This window comes from Rana temporaria, chromosome 1 (genome assembly GCF_905171775.1).
Source record: "Rana temporaria chromosome 1, aRanTem1.1, whole genome shotgun sequence".
In the NCBI taxonomy this organism is placed as follows: Eukaryota; Metazoa; Chordata; class Amphibia; order Anura; family Ranidae; genus Rana; species Rana temporaria.
Window position 1 is genome coordinate 158,644,032 of NC_053489.1, and position 11,821 is coordinate 158,655,852.

At 43.7% G+C, this 11,821-nt stretch overlaps 1 protein-coding gene across 2 annotated transcripts in view; it reads left to right on the forward strand.

Moving 5' to 3' along the window:
- SLC12A2 (solute carrier family 12 member 2) overlaps positions 1 to 11,536 on the forward strand; it is a 151,994-nt gene extending 140,458 nt beyond the window's left edge. For both annotated transcript variants that reach the window (XM_040344823.1, XM_040344831.1), the window contains 3 exons: positions 1,346 to 1,481; positions 2,219 to 2,286; positions 10,824 to 11,536. In XM_040344823.1, coding sequence (XP_040200757.1) covers positions 1,346 to 1,481; positions 2,219 to 2,286; positions 10,824 to 10,959 — 340 coding nt within the window. In that variant the 3' untranslated portion in view covers positions 10,960 to 11,536. The remainder of the gene's footprint in view (positions 1 to 1,345; positions 1,482 to 2,218; positions 2,287 to 10,823) is intronic.
- Positions 11,537 to 11,821: the final 285 nt, after the last annotated feature.

An 11,821-nucleotide genomic window follows, 5' to 3' on the forward strand; every position in this document is an offset into this window, starting at 1 on the left:
ACTCCACACAGTAATGCAAGGCTTTCTCCCTGGTGTGGAGAAAGCCTCTTGAGGGGGGAGGGGGCGAGCAGGAGTGTCAGGACACACTCTACTTTGCAGATAGAGAAAGGAGCTGTGTGTTAGTGGGCATCCTGACACTCCTGTTTGCCCCCTTCCCCCTCAAGAGGCTTTCTCCACACCAGGGAGAAAGCCTTGCATTACTGTGTGGAGTTACAGACAGAAGAACAAGAAGTGAGGATTTCTCAGAAGAAATAAGGACATTTAAAAGCAAAATCGAAGGATGAGGTAAGTGAAGGAGGACTGCACTAAGGTAAAGGAAGCTATTTAGGGAATCTTTTTTTTTTTTTTTTTTTTTTTTTACTTTTACAACCCCTTTAAATAATCAGATAAAATATTTGAATGGTATAGCCTGCAATGAGATCAGTTTACAATTGTACTTTATGGCTCTTTTGATAGCGTGTATAACTTACACTGTGCAAAGATATCATAGGCACATATGTTGAGGAGTACAATGTCACTGCAAGAGCAGATGGTACTGAGTATTTTGCAGATTGCTGAAATATTTATTAACAGAGGGCATGACAGCAGAGGTAATTTTCTCAGTTAAGATTGTTGTTACGTCAGTTATCCGCTGTATATTTCATGTGATGCCTTTATGGTCAGACAAAAGAGGTTTTAGAGAAACCTTCTAAAAGAGACTTCAATTTATCCTGTAATCTTGTTAGCCATAATTATGCTCTTTAGAAAAGCAACTTCAAAGCTGTGCGTGACACCTTTCATTTATTACCTAAAACACACAAGGAACCTACTAACTAATTTAATTGTTTCAAGTCATGTTTATGGGCTGTGTTTATTGCCAGACCTTGCTTTGTCAGGATCACTGGTGGCAAATCCAAGATTTGCCAAGTGTTTGAGCCCATCATCCCCTTAAAATCGTATTCTGCCGCTTGTTTCATTTCATATGCATCAACTGGATTTGTCATATTATACAAATCTGTAAGGGAATAATCTTGTTTCCCAGGGACGCCAACACATTGAATTAGTTATTTGTCTGATCATGTTTAATTAAACAAAATGATTTGCTTTTCTTCCAAGTCGGCGGTAATATTGTGTCCATGGTAAAGTAGTGGCTTTTTTTTTATACAAAACCAAAAAAGCTTGTGTTGTAGATGACCTTGAGGAGCATGACTTTTCTGTGCAATCGGACTGGGCAATGATATTTTATTATGGGTTTTGTTTATATATATATATATATATATATATATATATATATATATATATATATATATATATATATATATATATATTATATAATATTATAATGTCTTTACCTTTTGATTTTCAGTGTTGCGGCCTTTGAGGAGATGATTGAACCATTTAGACTGCACGAAGATGAAAAAGAACAAGATGTAGCTGACAAAATGAAAGAAGAAGAACCATGGAGAATAACAGATAATGAGCTTGAGCTGTACAAAACAAAGGTATATATTAACCATAAACCCAATGGCTGGTTTTATTATTTTTCTAAAGGACATTTTGAGAAATACTATTTATGTTCCTTACTTTTGTGTATGATGATGCCATGTCCTGTCACTTTGAACATCCATTACTCGATGCAGCTTCTTTTTGCACTGAAATTCAGTAACAGATGTCTTGGCATCAGTGCTTGGTTAACAAACGTCAATGCATTGTTTTAACGGTTAATTAAAATGTTTCTATTTATTGTTTTAAGTGGTAGTTTATTTTTTAGATTTCTTAAAATTATGTTGGAATACTGTTAACTTTTTTTTTTTTTTGTAGTATAAGTGCCAAAACGCACACTCACAAAAAAGATTAAATAAAAAAGCCTTGCCTTTGTGAACATGCTTTCTGAAGAAATCTATTTTTAGTATACCGATTAATAGGACAATATTGCTAAATAAAATGAGTATGTTATAGTAAATTGTCAATAAGTTGTATACAATAGTAAAGTGGCTTTAGTTGGAAGCTGCTGCATTTGGAGTAGGGAGTAATATCTCTGTGCCATTTAGATGAAGGGGACAGTACCATTTGGAATTGCGTCCCAGTTAAAGCGTCACTTTGAATAGGGGTCCTCATCACAGTGACAGTGTATTAAACAGCTGTCTGCTTGTTTAGTACAAAGCAGTGTTTAAGAAACTGTCTAACCAACTAACACGTTTACATATTTATCATCCTAACTTTTTCTGCTCTGCAATAGACACACCGCCAGATCCGATTAAATGAGTTGTTGAGGGAGCACTCAAGCACAGCCAACGTCATTGTCATGTAAGTTTACAATACTTCCTGCAAGCAACTTTCTAATTTAAGAAATATCTTGGTGAAAATGTATAATTTGTTTGACTATTCTTTTCTAGCCATTGCTGCATGTGACTGTGTTAGATGTTAGAGGGGATGGTAGAAAAGAAGGTTTTTGTAGCTTATTAATTGTTCATATATCATTTGTCGCTCAATGGTCAGTTCACCACAAACAGGTGACATTACTCTTATAAAATTGTTGGCTGAATTTGTATTAACCAGGTAAATTACCCCAAAATTGAGTTTAAAGCTACCCTAATTCTGGTGCTGCATGACTAAATTATAATAATCAGTTTTTCAACAATTTTCCCAAGAAAGTAAAATGTTATCGTTTTGTCACCTTTTATGGCTGAGACTGTACAAATACTAATTTAGAACCTTGCCCAGTACAATCCCCAACGCATTAGACAGTTCACACCACTGAGTTGCAATGATATGTGCTGAAAAATGTACTGCAAGCAGTACTTATTTTCCAATACAGCGGTTTGAGGTGCAAACTACCACATTGCAATGCCACTATGGGAATAGACGTTATTGAAATGCCACTTGCGTAAATGTATGATGTGTGGGATTGCTGCTTTGGCACTGTTTACTCCTAGCACACCAGCAGGTGTTAACGAACCCTAAATGTTTTTCTAAAAATTAAATGGATAGAAAGAAGTATGGGTGGTAATATTGGTATGTAATAAGCATGCTCTACCACTTTAAAAAATGTGCTAAGTGATAAACTTGATAAATCAGAACACATACAATAAATCGGAACAAAATGTAAAAGTAATTCTGTGGATAAAACACATGTAAATTCATAAATGAATGGTTAATAAAATTCAAAGTGTTCTGTAAATGAAAATTGCACTATGAGGCAACGTGTAAAAATAAAATGGTTTAAAAAAGAAGCAAAGTCAAAAAGTAATAAGACCCTGTCCCTTTTTAAGAGATGCTAGGTGCTAAAAAAAATCTGCACATATCTCCTCAAGCAACCAACCACATGACAAGGTATATGTGACTTTACAACACATCTGTAAAAAAAAACAGCAATACAGTCAGGCCCGGATTTACTCCCTTTGCCGCCCCAAGGCAGGGTCCTTCAAACCCCCCCCCCCCCCCCATGGTGATAGAAATTAGGTAAAAAAATGTATATTAAGCCCCCCCCCACCAAAAAAAAATGAAAATTACTCGTGATTTGCAGCAGTGGTGTTTGGGTGGGGATGGGATGAGTGGCAGCGGTGATGGGGGGATGGGATGAGTGGCAAGGGTTGTGGTTGAGGGGATTGAATGGGATGAGTGGCAGAGGTGGTGGGGGAATAGGATCAGTGGCAAGGGTAATGGTTGGGGGGCATTGGATGACATGAGTGGCAGTGGTGGTGAGGGTGGTGAGGGCGAGGAGCCGCCCTTTCACCCACTGCCGCCCCAAGGCCTGGCCTCGGTGGCCTTGTCTGGAATCCGGCCCTGAATACAGTGGGCCATATAATTGTCCATATGAACTGTCCCAATTCTAAAGTCGCTTGTGCTTTAAAATTCTGCCAACAATATTCAGCTGGTGGATAGGTGAACAACACTTGTGCTCCCCCCTTTTTGAGTCTTCATTCACCAGATGATTGCACCCTGTAGGGATAACAGACACTGGAACATGATGGACAGTGTCCAAATATTACTTTTTGGCTTTGCTTTTTTTTTATACTATTTATTTTATTTTTACACTTTGCACATATGATTTTTTTTATTTACAGGACACGTTGCACTTTATTAACTGTGTTGGATGGATTTAAGACCTGTGATTTTGTTATTATTGTCACACCCCTTTTTTAATTTATGAATTTACATATGTTTTATGCATAGAATCACTTTTACATTTGATGTTCTGTTTTATCATGTTTATCACTTGCATGGCACGAGCACTCTTTTTGTATACTAATATCAGGCAGCCCCACCCATACCTCTTTCTATACATTTCATTTATATTCTCTATCTGTGGTGGGGAATTTGGGGTAAGGCAGCAGCCACAGACTAGGCCCTAAGCACGCAATTTAATATTGATTTTTCAAAAAATAGTTTTTACATATTCAATCGTTTTGAGTCCCAGGTGTCATTTTAAAACGCTGGGACAGCAGCTATTCATCCCTTTACCAATTTAAACAGCACCTGGAAGTAGTGGGTCCCAGAAGGTTTTCAGGCCGGAACTAGCGTTTTTTTCCTGAAATTATCAGCTCTTTGGCTTCTGATGCTCTTCTTTACTATTTATTTACAATAAATGCCAGAAATAAAAGTATGTGTATCTAAATTTGCTACCAAGAAAATCCTTATCTGTCTCAGAAAAAAATATGTAAAATAAGTTAGGATGCACTGCAAAATGCTAAGAGATATAATGTATATAACACTTAAAAAAAGCAAGGCTTTGGAACTTGGGGAGAAAAAGGCTTGGGTACTCAAATGGTTAAGAATTTTAGTCATAATAGCTGGGGTAAATGAGTAGTTTAATTGGCTTGCGTGTACTGCTTGGATAGGTTGGGTTGTAATTACACCAAAGACTTTCTGACATAAGCTATTGGTCAGCCACACTCTATAGAAAAATTTGCAAGCCTTTCATATGGACATTAATTACAGTAAGGCAAACATTTTAGGGGGGGAAATCGCACCATCTGGATGCTAAATTTCCGTGTTGGGCCATTGTATTCTCTTGCTACAGGTCTCTAAAACACTCAGAGTGCTAGTTAAAGGAATGCATTAAAAAAAGAAAGAAGAGCCTAGTCATATGACCTATGAAAGTCTTGTGACTGTCCTTCCCCAATCATGGTGCTCTCTCGATGCATTATTTAACACATGAAATGTAAAATGCAAGCCGCAGCGTTCAGCCAAGAGTGGTATTGGCTCTCAGCCATAAATAAGCCCATGAGACACTCTGTGGCTGGAAAAATGTGCTGCAGTCTAATTGTGCAATCCCCTTTTAGATTTATTAACATCTATGTAGTACAAATGCATATCGAAATGTAGCATCAACCAGGCTGTATACAGCAGCAGTTCACAATCCCAAAAGCGGCTACAGAGGACCCGCTCTGTGTAACCAACACTGTCTGCCATTACTGGTGTCCACCATCACCGTTCAGTCTTTTGGCAGGCTCTACATCCGGCGCTGCTGCATACAGCCTGGTTGATGCTACATCTTTCAGTCTCTGTTCTATATTAATACAATATAAGCACATTTATATTATTGTATTAATAAATGCTACTTTGGTTCTAAATAGGATCCCACGCTCCTATTTTCTTGTTTTTGAGTCTCAATTGGATCAGACTGAATCTATAAAGAAAGCTGCAGAATCCCTGAATCATTCCTTATGATTACCCTTTTGGCTTGCTGGGACACCTTTTTTGCTATCAGTCCATTATAGCTGAGATTGGAAATTGGGACTATCAGTGTGCTGTGGTAGTTTGTTTTTTTTGTTTTGTACACTCGATCGGTTTTCCTGATGGTCAAAAGACCGCCGGGAAAACCGAGAACCGGCTCAGTCTCTTTTCCCCTGTACACACGGCTGGTTTTCCCGACAGGAAAACTGCCAGGAGAACTTTGGTCGGGAAAACCGGCCATGTGTATGCTCCCTCGCAGTGTTTCCCATAGGAAAACTGCTTGAAAAAAAAGTTCTCATTTTTTAAAATCGCAGTTTCTCTTATCGTCCATGGACGGACACCGCTCCTTAAATCTTGACAAGTGGGTTATGTTCCCAGGCAGAAACATGTTGGATAATTAAATACATGTTACTTTAACGGAGTTGAACAGCCCCGTCCAGGGGGCGGTCCCTCCGGACATAACCCTCCTCCCTGCAGTATGCAGCCTCTGTTACGTTCTGCCTAGCAAAGGAGAAGGACGTATGGCTCCCTTTGGGCCCAGCCCCCTGAGGAAAATTTGTATTTTTATTTTATTTTTTCTTGAAAGAATCTTCTATCAACTGTCGGACTGAGAGACAGGCTGGATATATAGATCCTGGTAGTCTACTCAGTCCAGCCAGCGAGCGTGAGCACGCCTTTGCAAAAGAGGCTGGGTCTGCCACGACATACCCCATGACTCCTGGGGTGGCCGGTGAGCTTTGCTCCGAGGTCCACACATGACTGAGCTGTGGTGTTGTCTCACTCACAGTGGATCGGGCCGACAGCTACCTCCATTGCGGTTGTAGGCCTGTCAGGAATGCGTCAGTGAGTCCTCGCTTGGACGGGTAAGTACAGTCCCTCCCGCTTGGGTGGGTTGGTGCGGCTGGGCATTTCTGGGGTTCGGGGTCCTCCTATCCTATGGTGCAGGTTATTATTGCGGTCAACCATATTCCTGTGGCCGCATCAGGCTCTATATGCAGCGTTCAGTGTTTCTTTGGCCTCTAGTGCTGGTCCCTGCGGCGCGCAGCACAGGTCTCCTCACAGTTTACCTCACGTTTTTTCCTCCTCTCACACACGCTGTGTACTGAGGGTGGGCAGCGGTGCTGTGCAGTCTTCTCCTGTGATGGTGAGTCCCCTGTGACCCCCCCCCCCCCGTTCAGCGCAGCAAGAGGGTGGGTTTTCAGTCTAGCCTGAATGGGGCCATGGGAGCTTTTGAAAAATGGAGTCAGTCTCTTCCCCAAACATGCCTGAGGTGGCAGCTGGTGCTCCTGCACCTGGGATTCCCACAGATACTTTTGTCAGTAGTGAGGGGGTACAAAGCTCCCCCGCTATCCCCTCGGGAATGCTCTGTATCAGATCAGGACCTGGCTGCGGCTCAGGTCCCCTGGTTCTGTTTTATCTGGAGACGTGGACGGTGGTGTAGTGGTTCACTCCCTTACCTGGCAGCAAGAGTCACGGGTTTAAATCTGCACTCCAACACAAACTGTCTGGAGATTGCATGCTCTCTCCCTATGACTGTGTGGGTTTTCTCCAGTTAATCCGGTTTCCTCCCACACTCATATGACATGTGTAGAGCATTTGTCAGTGCGCTGTATGGAACTCCCTTATGCTGTCTGTGCAGCAGAGGTTTCCTCTGAGGGCTTGGTCTTTTTTGTGCAAATCAGACCGCTCTGTAAAAGCTTTTCCTTATTTTTTCTTTGACTAGTTCATTAATAAGGAATGGGAAATGCCGCAGGAGTCTTTTTAGTTCCTCAGCGCCTGGGGTTTTCCCCCTTTTTGAGGAGAGTAAAAAAAAAAGGGGGGGGGACCTTACTGATAGGAGGTCTGGGGCGCTGAACTGCTCCAGGTTTACCATGCTGGGGTATGCATTGTGACCTGTTGTGGCCGCAACCTTGGTGTCTCTGACACTCTCTGAATGGGCAAGGTTTTGCACAGACTGTGGAGGAGCACCAGCTCCCTCCCTAAATTATTAGACTGGTCGACCAGTTGGTCCAGGGCCTTCTATATGTCTGTGATGCCACACGGGGCATCCTTGATGTCCAGAGCCTCTGTTTCGGCGGTGGTTTTGCGCCGCCTGATTTGGCTGAATTGCAGGTCTGCTTACCTAGCATCTTAAAATGCCCTGGCTGATTTACCCTTCAGGGGTGGGAGGCTTTTTGGTACCTCGTTGGTTGACATTATCGAGGATATCACTGGGGGTGAGAGCACTCTCCTCCCTCAGTCCACCAGGGAAAAGGAGCCGTGCCATGGGCTGGGTACTTCAGTCCCTGCTCAGAAGCGGTATTTTTGCGTCAGTCAGGGCCCGCGGGTTGACCCTCCTGGGCTGACTAAAGGCTCAACTCGGGGACTGAAATGTCCCTGGGTGCGTAAGCCGAACACGCCGGCACCCTGTCCGGCCAATGTATGTAGCCTTCCCCCGCCCGTATCTTGGGTGGGGGCACGGCTTTGCAGGTTCACAGCTCAGTGAACCTCCCTGCTCGCCGACCAGTGGGTCTGCGGGGATGGACAGGGTCCGTCCAATTTTGGGCTTCAAGGGCCTAAAATGCCTTTGTGAACGATGGGTAGTTCCGCACGGAATCCTTTCGTTCGGTGGTAGCTGCACTCCATCCGGGGGAATTTCTGGCGTCCTTGGATGTCAAGGACGCATACATGCATGTCCCATTTTGCGCAAGTCATAGAGATTCTGTGCTTCGCGATTGGGGAGGTCCACTGTCAGTTTGTGGCCCTTCCTTTGGATCTAGCGTCGGCACCAAGAGTTTTCACCAGGGTGCTCGCACCTATCCTAGCTTTGCTGGGATAGTGAGGCTTTGACATCATGGGCTGCTTAGACGCCCTTTTGGGCTGTTGGTAGTCCTGGGCCTGTTGGTAGCCTCCTTTTGAGGTGGTACCGTATGCCCAGTTCCACACTCGTGTTTTCTAGTGGGAGATGCTGCCAAAATGGTACAAATCTCCTTTTTGTCTCTGGATCATCAGATCTGGTGAGCCACCTACTCAGTCTCTCTGAATTGGTGGCCGGGATCCCTGACTCTTCAGTCCGGGAAGTCGTTTCTTCCCGTTCAACTGGATGGTGATTACGACGGTCGCCAGCCTCACGGGTTGAGGGGGCGCGCCTGGCGGGTCCAGTCGGCCCGGATCACTGGACTCTAGTGGACGCCTGTCTACCGATCAATGTCCTAGTACTGCCTCTCCTCATGGTCGAGGAGGTTGAAGGGTCGCCCGATCTGGACTTATCCGGACAACGCCACGGCCGTGGCTTCGGTCTACCATCAGGTATACTGGCAGGCGGACTACCGGAGTCGCCAGATGCTGGACCAGGGCGACTGGTCTTTGTACTTGAAGGTGTTTCAGCTCCCTTGCAGGAGGTGAGACTCACAGGGCATGGATCTCCTGGCTGCTCGTCTCGACCATAGGTGTCGAAGTTCGTGGCCAGGTCTAGTGATCCCTGTACGGACGCATTGGTGGCCCTGTGGGGTCTGTATCGGCTACTTTATGTCTTTCCTCCATTGTAGTTGCTTCCTTGGCTGCTCCACAGAGTGGAGGCCGAGGGGATCCCGATGATTCTAATCGCTCCAGATTGGCCTCGGCGTCCTTGGTACACCGATCTTGGGCACCTGGTGGCAGATGTACCCTGGCGGTTGCCAGGGCGGGAGGACCTTTTGTCTCAAGGTCCCATACTTCCTCCTGTGGTACAGTTGCTGGCTTGCACGACATGGCTGTTGGAAGCCAGACTTAAAGAGACAGGGGTCTGTCCGAGTCGGTCATCTCACCCATGCTGAAAGCAAGGTAGTCTCTATCCAGGAGGATTTACCATTGCACCTAGAAGTCCTACATCTCTTTGTGCGAAGAGATGGGGTGACGTCCACGGACGTACTCGGTGTCCAGGGTCCTTCTGTTTTTTACAGCTTGGAATGGATCTAAAAATTGCCTTAAGCACCGTTTGGGGGCAGAGTTCAGGCTTGGCTGTGTGGTGTTTTTTTTTTGTCAGTGGCCTTTTGCGGGCCATTCCCTGGTGGGTACCTTTTTTGTGCTAGGGGTTTGTCATATACTTCCCCCCTCTTGGTTCACCTCTTTCCCCATGAGTTTGGACTCTGGTGCTCTTGGTTCTTCAGGAACCTTCCTTGTTGGAAACATCAGAGAGATTCTTCTCTTGATACTAAGGTGGCATTTTTAGTGGCCATTACTTCTGTCAGAAGGGTTTCTGAGTTGGCGGTCTTGCCTTGCAAGTCACCATGCTTGATCCTCCATTAGGATTACGCGGTGGTGCTTCCGAAGGTGGTTTCGGCCTTTCGCCTGAATGAGGACTTTGTTCTTCCATCCTTGTGTCCTCGGCCGGCGCATCCTAAGGAGGTTGCGTTTCCTACTTTTAGACGTGGTACGCACCTTGCGGGTGTACCTGCCTGCTACGGTTCAGTTTCGGAGATCTGACGCTTCTTTTGTGTCGGTGTCTGGTCCACAAAAGGTCCTGTCGGTCTCGTCGACCACCATTTCTCGGTGGATCAGGCAGGCTTGTCTGATTTAAGGAGCTGTGTCCGTCCATAAACGATGAGAGAAAATAGGATTTTTTTTGTACTCACCGTAAAATCCTTTTCTCTGACGTCCATGGACAGACACAGCACCCACCCCTTCTTTTTAGGTTTGTACTGCTTGTTACGAACTGAGGCTGCATACTGCAGGGAGGAGGGTTATGTCTGGAGGGACCGCCCCCTGGGCGGGGCTGTTCAACTCTGTAACATGTATTTAATTATCTAACATGTTTCTGCCTAGTCCTCTCCCATAACCCACTTGTCAAGATTTAAGGAGCTGTGTCCGTCCATGGACGTTGGAGAAAAGGATTTTACAGTGACTACTAAAAAATCCTATTTTTCCTGTCTGGAAAACTGCCAAGAAGCATACACCCGGCCGGTTTTCCCGGCCAAAGGAAAACATGGCAGTTTTCCCGATGGGAAAACTGATCGTGTGTACTAGGCATGAGAGTGAAGTTTTTTTTACCTAGATTGTGTGAATCCTTTTTACTGTGACTTAAACATTAGACTGTGAACTGCACTGAGCTAGCAACTTCTATGACTATCAGTTTATTATTGTCCACTTGTATGCACTACACAATGTGTAATATATATTTTTTAATAGTTTATTTTTGCTTCCTGTAGGAGCCTTCCAGTTGCAAGAAAAGGCGCAGTGTCCAGTGCACTTTACATGGCTTGGATAGAGGCACTTTCTAAAGATCTCCCACCCATATTACTTGTCCGTGGAAATCACCAGAGTGTCTTAACATTCTATTCCTAAGTGCTGCCAGCTGCAGAACCTGAAGAAGTTGTACTTCGTTGGCTGGAGCTCAAAGTATCATCACGTTCTCCTAACCCTAGAACGTCTTTCTCAATTAAACTGACTTGAAAGCACATGGAAGAAAGTAACTATTTCAAGGATTAAGAAACTTTTGCAGTTATACTGCTTCTGTTACATGACCAGTGGATCTTGGCTTCATGAGGGAGATTCTTATGTATGGACTCAAATACATGAAAGTTTTTCTTTGCTACTTGAACAGCAGCAATAAAAGTGTGTTTGTTCTTATTTTGACCAGTAAAAGGATTCTAGATTTGTAAAAAAAAAAAAAAGAAAAAAAAAGAAACAAAGCCTTTAGCCTTGAGGTGCCTTTTTGAAAATTTGAAACCAAACTTCATCCATACCCCCATTTTTTTTTATAAATCTTGTATAGAATGTACAATCTGCCTTTCAGCTAGGACTGTAGATCAAAAAAAAAAGTTTGTTTCTAGTTTCTTCCATCTTCACAATAACTTATGCTGCTTCTCCGTCTTCCATCAAACGTTTCACACCTCACTTAAGTCTAAACTTTTTTAATGACAGCTATTTCAAAAACAAACAGGTGACCAGATTGGTGTATTTGAACAAATGACCAGATGGTTCTTATCCAGTCATTAAACTCCAGCATGGTAGATCCCAGTACCTACGGTAGCGGGAACATTTTTGGTTAGGCTTACTCAGTACACAAGTAGCAAAGCAATCCAGTGCCAATAGCAACCAATGAAAATCTATATTGTACTTTATATACTTGGGCAAAGTGAGTTATTATTGGTTGCTATAGATTAATTCTTACTTTGCTTTTTGCGATTGTAAAGAACAAGGTCAC